The sequence below is a fragment of the Pavona decussata genome, unplaced genomic scaffold (genome assembly GCF_977016875.1).
Source record: "Pavona decussata unplaced genomic scaffold, jaPavDecu1.1 SCAFFOLD_135, whole genome shotgun sequence".
In the NCBI taxonomy this organism is placed as follows: Eukaryota; Metazoa; Cnidaria; class Anthozoa; order Scleractinia; family Agariciidae; genus Pavona; species Pavona decussata.
This window is the reverse complement of record NW_028145548.1, coordinates 1,140,001-1,153,569: the sequence shown is the minus strand read 5'-3', so window position 1 is coordinate 1,153,569 and position 13,569 is coordinate 1,140,001. Positions and strand designations below refer to the sequence as shown.

General features: G+C 37.5%; 2 protein-coding genes across 4 annotated transcripts in view; both read right to left on the bottom strand.

Annotated features, from left to right (window-relative positions):
• LOC146467549 (putative skeletal organic matrix protein 5) overlaps positions 1–13,569 on the bottom strand; it is a 76,718-nt gene that overhangs the window by 40,439 nt on the left and 22,710 nt on the right. Inside the window, exon 1 of one of the 3 annotated variants that reach the window (XM_085125857.1) lies at positions 13,303–13,350. The exons of 1 other annotated variant lie outside the window; for it this stretch is intronic. The gene's annotated coding sequence lies outside the window, so the exon portion shown is untranslated. Of the gene's footprint in view, positions 1–12,952; positions 13,018–13,302; positions 13,351–13,569 lie in introns of those variants that run through there. One more of the 3 variants, XM_085125858.1, reaches the window with a different exon arrangement.
• The window catches only part of LOC146467550 (putative skeletal organic matrix protein 5), a 3,081-nt gene continuing 376 nt past the window's right edge, over positions 10,865–13,569 (bottom strand). Inside the window, exons 2-6 of the mRNA XM_085125848.1 lie at positions 13,303–13,353; positions 12,953–13,041; positions 12,790–12,824; positions 11,668–11,794; positions 10,865–11,585 (exon numbers count right to left, since the gene is read on the bottom strand). Coding sequence (XP_084981974.1) covers positions 11,070–11,585; positions 11,668–11,794; positions 12,790–12,824; positions 12,953–13,041; positions 13,303–13,353 — 818 coding nt within the window. The 3' untranslated portion in view covers positions 10,865–11,069. The remainder of the gene's footprint in view (positions 11,586–11,667; positions 11,795–12,789; positions 12,825–12,952; positions 13,042–13,302; positions 13,354–13,569) is intronic.

The following is a 13,569-nucleotide window of genomic DNA, read 5'->3' as shown; positions in this document are numbered from 1 at the left end:
ATATGGCTGATTCACTTAGTATTTTTTTAAATAAACCTTTATTTCAAACTTTATTTAAAGCCTAAAACGTACAACACTGACAATACACAATAGCCTTTAATAAATACACTCAGAAAGATGACGAAAAAAGCAATAAAACGGAAATTTAGAACATAGAACACTTAAAGTCCGAAGTGAAGAAAGAACAAGACGTTGGCTCTGAAAGAAAAACAGATACTTCAACAACCAGTTTAGCCTATTCTTAACTGGTATGTCTACACCGATTGACTGAAAAATAAAAAAGTTAACAAGCTCCCCTTAATCTTTAACAGAAGAAATGTCCCCATTGGTTCATAATAAATCTAACCCCCACATCCGCCTCTCCCCTTCAATTGCTAGAATTTGTTGCAAAGTACGCGGTCCCCACCTTTAGGCAATCATTTGACATGTGTCTCTGTTTTAATTATCAGTGGATGGTTTCCAGTAGGTCAAAGACGTGTTAATGTCACTTGTACTGCTAAATGCCCCAGTCGACACTGTTTACAATAGGAAAGGTTTGCAATCACATCCAGTAGCCAGATTAAAATAGTCAAGAATCGCGGATAAATTGTCTGGTCGCGGGTAAATTGTTGCTAACTCTAACACTAACCCTAACCCTAACTTTTAAACCCTAACCCTAACCCTAACCTTAACGCGCGACAATTTACCCGCGACCCCCGACAATTAGATTCTCCCATAAACCCCGTCTGAAATTCGCTTAAATAACACACCCTTTGGCCCTACCTCGATGTATAAATGATGCGAACTTTTGTTTTCTCTGTATCCCTCGGGATTGATGTACTTATTAGAAGGCAACAATTCGCACCAAAGCTTTTCGTTGGCTCCTTTTGATGAGCCCATGTTCAAAGAAAGGCATGAAGGATTCCTGAGGCACTCAAGTGTGCATCCAAGTTCGTCGTATACAGTGTATGTTCCAAGTCGGGAACATTCAGAAAATGGAAGTCCTCTTTTGCGTAAAAAGCATCACGAAACCCTGTAGGATTTAAGGTGTCAAAATATCCTGCATTGAGAATAAATAATATGAAAATCCAAGCGACCGTCAATGCTCCATGGAAAAGCTCTTTAAGTGACACTTACATGAACTCAATTTGTGATATTTCTGACGCTCTTCGTTGTTAAAAACTTTGCATTACAGAGTCAGACTAGATTTGAATCGTTTTACTTTATTAAAGTAGAACATTTTACATCTAAAAACTGAAGTACAATTGTTTTATAAGACTGCAAAAGAATGAACAGAAACTTTATTAAACGAGCGAGTAAATAGTTAATTAAGATAATAATAATAATAAAAGTATTAAACAAGAAATGTACAATAATAAGTTTATCCATAAAACTTACACACCAGCTCAGATTGAAAAAAAAAAAAATACTGAGAAATCGGATAAGTTGTGGAAACCATACACGACGTTATTGGCTTCATGGCAAGCATTTGTACTATGAACGTATAATTGTTAAGGGGGGACTTAACGTAAACGCCATTTTACCGCACTTTACATGGCTTTAATGGAAATATCTCGTTCACGTTTCAAAAACTCCATGTTCATCCCGTAAATCTATGTTGTGGGGTGTTTTGTGAATTTTGGGGTGATTTTTGGGTATATCTGGGAGGAGATAGTTTTTCTAGAAGGATTGGTTAAATTAAGAAAAATAAGAAATGTTGAAGAATTGGTGAAGTTTTAAAATAAGAATTTGTAGTTAATAATTAATAGACGGATACCAAGTTAGTCCACTAGCAACCTGGGGTGCTCTTGCGTGGGTATCAACTGTCTGTTAGTGTTCCAAAACTCATTTTCTTTTTTCTATCCCTTCTTAAAACCTCTTCAAATTTCATTCAAATTTAGGTTAAGTCCTCCTTAACTGGATTAAGAAAAGTACACAATGAGACTGCTTCCTTGTCACTGTTAAAATATCAAGCCATATCATTACATGTCTTCAACAAGACGTAATAATCCGAAATACTGAAAGGACTGGCTCAGATCATGCAAATTGCTTACACGTACCTTTAGACTCGGTAAAATCAATAACCCTTTAGGCTACTTCGTGTCACGTCTTCGGTTCCATCATCATACAATACACTTTGGGCTAAATTTTGTATTCCTAAGGAATGAGCACACGGTTTTGATGGACGACCATGTAGAGGATACAAAGTTTTATTTTGTGGGATTTTGGATTCAATCATTGCGTTGCAAGTTGCAGTGGGAAATCACAATTCGACCCAATTCAGTAGAAATTCCGCTTGAAAACGCGGAGAAATTGGTTTAAAAAACCTAGGAATCGAAACTAAACGTAACGATTTCATCATCGTTTCAACATCAACCATACGTAGTCGACCTTCGGCATACTCCTGGTAAAGTCCAGCTCTTCTGATTTTGTCACGCCTATTGTTCCACAAGAACCGGAAAAGGCGTCTATTAACATTGTCTGTGTCCAAAGAGTCCACCAGATCATTTCCTAGGATATGAAAGAAGCTTTTATAAAATTCGACTGTAAATCCGTCTAGGTGATTTTCCGTTGCTAAAGAACTTAAGTGTTTCTTTACGTCAATCAAAGGTTAGGATTCCTTTCAGTTTATCGCGTTCATCATTCACTGATTAAAGATTTGTTAAAAGTGATGAAAAGTGATGAAGCGATCGAACTCAGACTGCGTTCCTTATATTTTTGGTGTGTATATAAATTCTCTGTTTTCCAATTCAAGCCCAGGAACTGTCTTCTTGTTTTAATTTAATTTCTCCAGATTGAAGAAATAAGAAGTTGGACGTTCTCCTTTTTCTAGCTATCGATATTTGGACCGAAACATTGCCACTTTTCCTTTGTGTCCGTATGCGGCGTTAATATTTGGAGTTCCTTTTTTTAAGTCTTCATATATCGCGCTCGACGTTTTGAAGGTTATTGCGTTCGCCAATTTTCACGTCTAAATCATATGATAGTTTCCTAACTTCAGATTTTCGCATATTTATTAATAATTTACACTTTCCTTTTCTGAACACAATGGTGAGAGATCTGATCTCCAATTTTAAACATTCAGTCCCCAAATAACCGTCTTTCTTGCTCTTTTTTTTTTTTCGGGTATATCATTCGAATATTTCAGCGTTTTCCTTGTTATCCAGCAATGTATTATTAAATTTCGGAAACCCAGGCCCCTCTCGAGGTGATTTTAGGCAGATGGAGTGACATGTAGATTGTTTTGTGATCTGGAGCAACTGAAGCATGCATGTCCACTGTTTTAACATACATTTTCAGCTCTTTCGATATTTAAAAGAAATCAATCCTTGATTTTACACCCAAAGCTTTTGATGTATAACAATTTGATGCGGAACGCCCGTGTACTTGGTCACCTTTACGATTGTGGGTAAGCCACCACTCATGGCGCACCCTTAATTTTTTTCCTTTCGATAAACATATATGCTGCCATGATCATGATTGTAAAACTATCTATTTGGGCGGCACCTTGCAAAATGAGTCCTAATGGTCTCGTTCCTCCTTGCCCCTTTAAGTATAACCCCTTTTATTGTTTTTTTAAATTGTCTTATCATGTAATTATGTATAAATGTGTAATAATCTATTCGGGTGGCACCTTGCATGGATCCACATGGTCTCCGTTTGTGCCTGCCATCTTGTTTATAGTACAATACTTTTTATTGTTTCTTTTTTCTTCTTTTGTTATGTAATTATGTATGAGCGGGCTCCTGTATATGAGGTAATGAAACCCAATAAATGAATAAATAAATAAATAAATAATTACATAAATAAAAACTGGATAAGATAACTATTGATAATATATTTATGTTCATGGTTTTTATCATTAGCATAAAGTTTTTCTCAGCTTTTTAGCACAGAAAAACATTAAAAAAGCAGAAAGTAAGTACGCAACTTAAAGTGCACCTAACCCCCAAATTTTTTTCGCTTAAGTAAATCTTTGCACCCGTTCGAAACGCATTGAGGCTTTTTTGCGCCTTTTTTCAACCAAATCTTGACTTTTTATAGGCTTTAAAAGTTACGAAATCTAGCCATCATCAGGAGGTATAATCAGGGATGGAGACTGTAACGAGATGCCATTTTGACTTGTGAGCTTGTCCCCATGTGTTGTACCAAAAAATATAATTTTAGAAAAAATTTGTACCATACGCGCGTGCGCGCACGCGTGTAAATTGCCTGGATCACGCGTGGGAGAATTGACTGTTTTTTTCTACCCGTTCAAAATGGCGTCCAAATTTTAAAATTCTGCTAAGGAATATATCCTCGATTCCCACATTTAAGAAATTAGACTCTCACAACGAAAAGGTAACAATTGAAAGAAGACGGGGAAAGTTGGAATAAGCGGCATATTGCTCACATGACCCTCACAGTAAAGTCAAAAAAAGGCGCAAAAACGGTGGCGCTGCGTGCGTTGCTACAGTTGAATGAATGAAAAAAGGTTACACCTCAAACACATGAGGACTTTTTTACCTAAGTGAATTTTTTCTCAGCTGTTTTCCGCGTCACTTTTGCCAGTATAGTATGATGCAATAGTACCCAAAAAATGCCTAAAGTTCAGTCATTTAATGTTGGAGAAAGTCTAAACAGATGTGGAAAGTTATGATGATGCAAAGTTGTTACGCATTTTTTTTATTGAACTCTGTCAGCTTTCACTGTTTCCTTGCTCATGTTGAACTGGAAAAAGAGCTTTTTGCTGCTTGGAATCAAGTTCCTTGGCCGCGCAAAGGAAGAGGCAAAACAACAACCGGCTACATGGATGGACTTTCTAACCAGGAAAAAAAAAATAAGCTAATGATGCCGGGATATAAAACAGTTCAGTGGAGGATGCATTTCATTGTGACCGACACCAAGTTGAAACATTTCGACTGGTTCTGGGTTTTAGTCAAGAAACGTACTTTACTAAAGTAAAAAATCTCTTCTGTCATTTTAGCTTAATGTTTGTTTTCACTCCCGCGGACATGCATGAAAACTTGTTGTTTGTCTGCTAGTAGCTTTGTTTCACCTCTTCAGTTCTTAATTTCTGCTGGAGGCATTTTGCGAATTATTAGCTTATTTGATGTTAAAGTTACTAGTTTGATGTTGACGAAATTCATCCTGCGAACTTGAAAAAAAAAGAGTTTGGTAAGAACGTGTTTACAGCAGTTTCTTGTCCCTTGGATGACCATAGGGGTCCATAGACTTCAACAACTAATAAACGAATGAACATTAATCTCAAGTCTTACGTGTAATACTTCTTGAAAGCAGTCAGCCAACAGCCGTCATAAGAAGCAGCAAGAAGCGGCAAAAAGAAGTAATCGAGAAATTCACTTCTGACTGATGTTGAAAAATTTGGCACTGATTGTGAACGAAATCTGCTCAATTCAACAGCTTTTAGCTTCACTACGTAATTTCTGCCAATAAACTGAATTCTTTTAACCTTTCGCTCGGTAATCTCTATCTTGATTAACCATTACCTGTTTCACAGGCACTCGGCATTACAAGTTTTTTATGCTAAACTTTGGCCGGCTTATTACACTCGTAAAATGACTGTTTACCAAATTTGGTGAAAGCGCCGAATATTTTTGCCAGGGAGCGCATAGAAAACGTTTGGGACGATGGGTTAACTCGTTTCCTCAAGGATTTACCACCAATTTGAAATAAATGGTTGAAACTGACTTCTCAAATAAAATTTCAGTTTATATATAATTCAGCCTCGCGGGGAATATTTATGTTTCCTTCTCAGCCAGGAGAATTTCCTGGAGCTGTCCCCAATGCTATAGTTTACAGCTGTAGTTTACTAGGGTAAGAGGGAGGAACTTAAACATGTACAGGGTAATAAAATGTTATTTTCACATTGAAAGTATTTAAAAATTATGTATTTTTGTCGAAACCGAACTTCACCTTCTCTTCCATTTTCCATATAAGGTATTAGCCTCACGCAAATTTGCGTGTATCCGCGCGGGTTTTTGACGTGAAGGGTGGCGAAATGTTTTCTAAAAATAGATTTTTTGGTACAACACATGGGGCCGCGTGGACCCCACGCTTACGGTCTAGATCTCCATCACTGATTATGGCTCCTGCCATCATCTGTCCCATGACCGAGCTAGTAAAGGGCATGGGTCTATTCCTTACATGACGTCACAAACTGCTTTGCATGCATTTTCACAAAGACCTTATACAATGCAAAGCAGTTTGTGACGTCAAGTAAGGAATAGACTCATGTTCCTTACTAGCTCCGTCATGGGACAGATGATGGCTAGATTTCGAAACTTTTACAGCCTATAAAAGTCAAGATTTGAATGCAAAAGGCGCCAAATAGCGCAATATGTTTCGCACCGGTGCAAAGATCTATTTAATAGAAAAAAACAAATGGGGGTTAGGTGCACTGTAAGCAATTGCGAAAAGAAAGCCTGAAAAAAATTCAGGCTTGAATGGGATTTGAGCCCACGGACCTCTGCGATGCCGGTGCAGTGCTCTACCAATTGAGCCATCATGCCAACTGGTAGCTGGTCACATTGTGAGTACATAATATATACCCGTGAAGCAAGAACATTATTCACTTATTGTACGGTCCCGCGGGAAACAGTTAGTTTCTTTTTCCCTCGACTTCGTCTCGGGAAAAATCACAAAACTAACTAGTTTCCCGAGGGACCATACATCAAGTTTTGTTATATATTTAGACTTTCCCTTCAAAAAATTGAGAGGGGCACAAATGCAGAAATGTATCCAGGTCGGGATACATTTGTATTTGATTAGGGGCACGTAACCAAGAATCAACCAATCACAGCACTCGTTTTGTTGAGTGAAAGTCTAGGTATAAAACAATAATGTTTATTCAATGGGCCAAAATGTGTACTTTTAAACTTTCCCACGCCCTTATGAAATCTTTAAACAGTTGATGATAGAAGACCTGTCCCTCCTGCTTGACAGGACCTGTCTCTCCTTGTAAACATGAGATGTGACAACCCAGATGCTCTTATTGACGCGAGAATGCACTGTTGCAATAACACAACAATCCTGTCCCTATTTAAGACCAAAATATGCCATTTTCCATACCCGTTTTCAGACCTGGCTTGTTGTGTAATGAACTTCGCATCAGTACCAAAGTCAAGAATTGGTAAAATTCACCCGAAAATTCAGCTCGAGTGATAGATTTTGGAGTCTCTTTCTCTATACTATTCATTTGGAGTTGACACGACAAATACGTTCATAGGCCGTTGTGTTTCCCTTGTAAACCATACCCGATTTAAGACCATATTGGTCCAAATCTATACCGAATTTCAGACTAAAACGGCTCAAAAATAATACCCTTTGGTGTCAGGAAAGTAACACAAAGCACAACTACGCATGCTCAACCTTTATAGGCAAAAGCTTTCCCATAATGGCTTTTTAGAGACCAATTTGTTGCTGTAATGTCGGTAATAATTCACTTCACCTATCCTATTCAGAAACAAAATCAAGTTTCTGGGAAAGAAGTAAGCTACCGCTAAAAATCGTCTTGACCGCCAATGGTGGCCAAAGCGTGCGCGCTGTATTACGTGTTTACTCCCAGATGGTTGCTGTTCGTTGTTGATCATACTTGCCAGCTCTTTAGTCTATGGATAAAAATCCTAGTTGACCTTTTCAAGTAAAAGCTGATAAACAGTACTTTTAGCTTACTTTTTAAAATGCAATTTTTTTTTTAATCTGCTTTACATAACACAATAATAACAATATTGAACACTGCTTACATTATTAACAATAAATACAATACTTACAATACTGACAATACTTATTGCTTACATTGTTGACAATGCTTATTATTTACAAACCTTCTTAAGTTTCTTATGCTTTAAGTACACCTTTGCGTCAGAAGAAACCTGTTTGCAAGATAATTAGGGTTATTGAGGCAGGATAAGCTAACGGATGAAAGACATAGAGAATATCAGGTGCGTTGGGAATAACGCTATAGTTGAAACGATAGTTTCTATGTGATATCGTGTAGGAACGACCATTGTTTGGGTAGAAAATTGTTCGTTTCACCTTGTACTTGTATGCTGTAAATTGTCTTTAGGTATTTGAGAAATCCTTGCAATAGAGGTATATATTCTTTTGTTTTGCAGAGCCAGATATAGTGCCTGGCAATAAGAAAACAAAAGTTGATCTGGCGTTGAAGTTTAGAAGAGTCTGATCTCAGACCTAGTGAAACAGTCATCTCTGCAGAGTAGCTATCGGGAATAATTTGACAAAGTTTTAATCGCGTTATTATGCACTCCCTAAAAAGCGCCGTTTTGGGGCAGGACCAGAAAAGGTGTATGAGTTTTTCTGGTTTTTTTTTTACAAAAGGAGCAGTTGGAGTTTTCTTTTATTCTTATCTTAGTTAAGAAAGCAGTTGTTGGCATTCTTCTGTGCAACAGTTTAAATTGAAATTTCCTTGAGTTTTGTGCTTTTTGTGATTTTATGAGCTGGTTGGTAGGTCGTGCCCCGCTCTATTTCGTTTTGACCTAAGTTGCAGTCTTGGATCCATTTTTGCTGTCTTGTAGTAGGGGCGTCACTTTTCTTTGTAACTAATTTGTCATACACCAAATTGCTTGCTTTTTGGGCTTTTATTAGTTTTGTCGAATAACTTTCGTATCCATTACCTTCATTTGTGTGGTCTTCTTGGTTGAATGTGTTGCATAGCTTTTTAAGAGCAGAAATTATTCCACAATATACGAAGGGGTGGACCTTGATGTTGTATTTGTTTGAAAGTTCGGGTGGAGTGAGGAATTTTCCTTCTCTGTTCCTTAAGTGCTTAACTTTTATAATGCCTTTACGATACCATTCTTTGAAAAAATAGGGCTGTTGTTGATCCTTATAAGTGAATCGTACCATATGCTTTGTTCTGTAAACTGCCTCTCTGTTGTTATACTTTCTTCAAAATTGATTTCTGACCAGATTAGGAGAATTTCCTTTAAGAAACTGTCTTGCGTTTTGAAAATATTAGCTATGTCTATCTTATTAAGGTTGCTTGTGAAAGGTAGGGTACATTCAAACTTTTTCAGTTCAAGATCGAAAAAAGTTTCCATTTACCTTGATTACTTGTATCCAAGTACTTCTTTATCCAAGCGGTTTTTAGCGCTTTATTAAAGGAAGATAATATGTCAATCATTATCAGGCCACCTGCTGGGTAATTGTTAATCATAATATCTCGCTTTATTTTATCGCCCTTTCCGTTCCAAAGAAACAAGTAAAAGAGCTTGTTAATCTCGCTCATTATTTTTTTGTTTGTGCACAAGAGTGCCAAGACGTACACAATTTGAGAAGCTACTAGGCTTTTCAGAACTGTGATCTTCCAACTTGAGGTTAATCTACGGTATTTCTAGTTGCTTAGAATATTTCTAATTTTTTCCAATTTTTCCTTATAGTTTAAAAGTACAGTGTTTTCGGGGTCTGTCGTAAACCATACGCCAAGAGATTTTACTTTGTTTGTTTGCCATCTGAAAATTTCTTTCTGGAAGAAGAATTTCTGTTTTTCCACTATTTCTTCCGATCTAAATTGCTTCTGTTTTCTTACTATTGATTTTGAGACCCGAGGCTTCTCCAAAATCGTCGAGTGTGTTAAGAGCAGCTGAGAGCGACGCCTGTGAACCATTTAATATTAAAGTTGTATCGTTTGCGTATTGACTTATTTTAAGTTCCTCTTGAATAACATGTATTCCTCTGATATTGCTGTTTCTTTTAAAAGCCTTGGCTAAGACTTCAACTGAAAGAACAAATAGATATGGAGACAACCGGCACCCCTCTCTGACCCCTCTTTGAATTTTAAAGAAATTGCTTGTCCAACCGTTGTTTAAGAAGCAGTTCTCTATGTTGCTGTAAAGGCATTTGACCCAGTTTACATCGCTTGGGCCGAAACCGAAGTATTGAAGAGATTTTCAATCGTGTCAAAAGCTTTTTCGAAATCAAGAAATAATAATAGCCCTGGGATGTTTTTTTCTTTGGTAAAATGAATAACATAGTCTTTTAATCGAATGTTCTCGCCAATAAACCTGCCTTTCATAAAGCCAGTTTGATCACTTCTGATGAGATCGGGAAGAACATTTTTCAGCCTGTTGGCTACAACCTTTGCTGCAATTTTGTAGTCGCAGTTGGGAAGAGTAAGCGGTCTCCAGTTTTTTAATGAAATATGGCTCAGCGTCTTTCTTAGGGATGAGTTTGATTACCCCTCTTCTTTGTGTGATGGAAAGCTGACTCGTTTCGTGCGCGTAATCAAGTGCGTTAATCAATAACTTTGATATATTTGTCCAAAATACTCTATAAAATTCTGCAGGCAGCCCATCAGATCCAGGGGTTTTTCCCTGTTCCATGGTTTTCAGGGCTGCAAGACATTCCCTTCTGTTAAAAGGCCTCAGTTCACAATTGTTCCGTTCCTCGTCATTGACAGGACGGTGTCGTTTTCATGTTTAAAGAAATCATATCTGTCAATTAAATTGTGTACATTTCTGTTGGATGTATATAGATTTATAAAAAAAGATTCACCTTCTGCTAATATTTCCTGATCCGAGGTAATAAAGTTATTTTCGTCCACTTTAAGTTGGCTTATAATACCTTGCTTATAGTGTCTATTTTCCAGGTTAAGGAAATATTTCGTTTTTTTCTCCTTCATTGTGCCATTTAATTTTAGCTCTCAATATGGATCCATATTAAAATGCAGTTTGGATAAAATCCTCAAGTGGGAATATTCAAAATAAATATGTCATTTGTTATGCTGTAAAAGCTGCGCCGGACCGGTCAATGGATAAAATTCTAAAGTTCAACGATTTCGATGAAAATACTACTTTTCCTATGGTGTTGGTAACGTTTGAAAATGATTTTTGGGAGTCTTTCTCTGCTTTTAGCTCAGGTGTCCTATTAGCACTTAAGAAGCATCTCACTTACATTGAAGCATGCGATAACCTACGAGAAAATCATCAAAGAAAGGAAACCTTTTTGACCTTGTACGCAAGTGTTTATTTCATCTCTGTCTTACAAATCCCTTACTAGTCCCAATCCCTTAACCCACTTAATTATACCAATTAACACTTGGTGGCATCTTCGCTTGTGAGCTTTAGCATTCACTGCACCAGGATGTACCCCATGGCTTTGATGTGCTTGTCTCCATTATCTCCTCCATATTTAGCCTCGTTTCCACACGTGTTGGAGTTGTCATGGACTCCTCCAGTACCCAAACCGATTCTGGAGTCACAGGTATCGCAGTTGTCTTCGTTGTTACCAAGGATTCCGATTCTTGCTCTTGGACCACCAGGAAGACTTTCAGCGTTAAACCCTTCTCGGTTACAGTTGTGCTGCAAGGAGCCTTGTTCACCGACCAAACTCTTCCACATGACGCGTCCCAGTGAGGTGGCGCGGTGTTGCCCGTCAGCGATCAATGCATACAATGAACTGGCCTGCTTGTTTATCACAATAAACCTGTCCTGCCCGTGGACTTTCATACCGAGGCAGATCTTGTAGAAGGGCGTGCTCCAGTAGGTTGACAATTTGGTTTCTGTTTCATCAAATCCAGTCTCCCCTCCTACATCGCTGTAGGATACATTGTTACTCCAGTAGTCGGAATCGTAATGGAAGGTCATCTGCAAGCAAGGAAAGAAAAATTCTCTTTTATTGCCAAAAAAGCCGAATTACGAGGTGGCACATTTATAGCGAGAGGTGTACCTTTTTGCCATCAATCTTCATGGCCGTCGTCCAGCCTCCATCACCACATCCGTCGATTCCCATGTGACAGTAAACAGAAATCTCTTGTGAATTGACCAACAGTTTGTACACACCACTCACAGCTAGCCTGCAAAAAGGAGGAACGCTTAAAAATCTGACTTGAATTCTGTTTTTAACTGGCGTTGTGCTTCAGTGTGCTCTGTCATTGCCAAAAAAAGTATCGGCTATTGTAAGGCAAGCCAGGAGAGAATGAGCCCATCCTCTCTTGACCAAACCTTTTGTGCTTTTCCCGTAGCTTGGCGCCGGTTTCTTGTACCAAAGTTAAGGTCTGGTTGTGGCAATCGCTATATACAGCAATTTATGTGCTTGAACGGATTAATTGTCTTAATATTGGTTTAATCTGACGCTCAGTACTAAACTTTTATTAACAAGCTACTTCAAAACTGATAAAAAGGAGAAGAGTTGCTATTATTGAAGACAAGGCAACAATTGACATTCAACTGTCTTTAACAAACTGTGCTCTTTCTCATATTAGACCTTACTGAGGAATTGCTTAATGCCCAAGGAGTTGTAGCAAATTGGCGCACTCATAAAAAACGCTACCGTTAGGTGGATATAGATATGATTTTCGTCATTGTTTCGTAACCGACTGTAAAGCGATCTAGACAATGAAAGGCCTAAAAACTTAAAGTTTCTGAAATAAGAAAAAAAAAAAAAAAAAACAAGATGCAATCAAACAGGACCCAACTGTATCACTTAATAGATGATAGGTAGTTCAGTTATTAAAATACCTCGCAGCCAAAAAAATGAATTACGCAATCATTTACAAATAAAGTTTCTAAAAATATTAAGATACTCATACACTCTACATGCAATCTATATATACAACTTATTGCAAAAAAATTACAAAACTTGTCCGTAGGAGACCTTGTTTTAAGAGATTTTAAGGCCAGCAACAAGTGGTTATCAATTAATACTTTTTAAAAATAAAGGGTAAATCTGACATAAATATAAGAACATGTTAAGTCCGATCCTTCTGGATGGAAAAACGAAGAAGCGACATGCACGCTTTTAATTATTACTTTTTTTCAATAACAGGAACTAACAACTGTGGCAACTTACGGATCTCTTCCCTTTACTTCCTGACAAGAAGAGACCTGAACGGAAAGAAACAAACAATAAAAAAAGAAAAATAAATAAAAAAACCTGCATTGAAAACTTTGAAAAGCAAAGATTGAAAACATTCAAGCTGCGCGGACAAATAATCAAACCGAGCTCAACATACATTTAGGGGTGGCTGTCTCTTGCATGAGCAAGTTTCGTTAACTAGTGCAGTAAGGTTTTCCACAGTTGTCTTCAACGCCTCTATTTCCGCTGGAAGCAAACATTCGAGAGATTAATGCATGTTAAGGGGGTATTTAAAGCATTAGATTGTCTACAAGCGGTAATAGATACCTTTTAAGACTCTAGTACGAGCATACAAATATACGAGTCTCAGGTCCAGCTATGTCAATATTTGTCTTATAAACCAGTTTTGTTGGAAATAAATTACCTTTATGTTCATAAATTATGTTCGTCGAAAAATAAGTTAAATTAAATTAAATCAAGAGAAAGTCTGAATTCAATTTCAATTACCTTCCTGTTGTGTCCATTTCTCCTCCAAGGCCGCAATTTTAGCCTTGTTGTCTAAGAGAATAAAACAGACAGCCTAAAGACCAAACTCAAACGTGTGATCTATTTAAAATACTCACCACACGAAGAGAACATGATGTGAAAACAGAGAAAGTTTTTAATGCGCCATGATTGTTAGTCTAAATATAATTTGAGCATCCGAAAGACGCTCTTAAGGGAAACAGTCAAAGCTATTGTACTTGTTTATGAGTCCCGATTCTCCACAAAGAG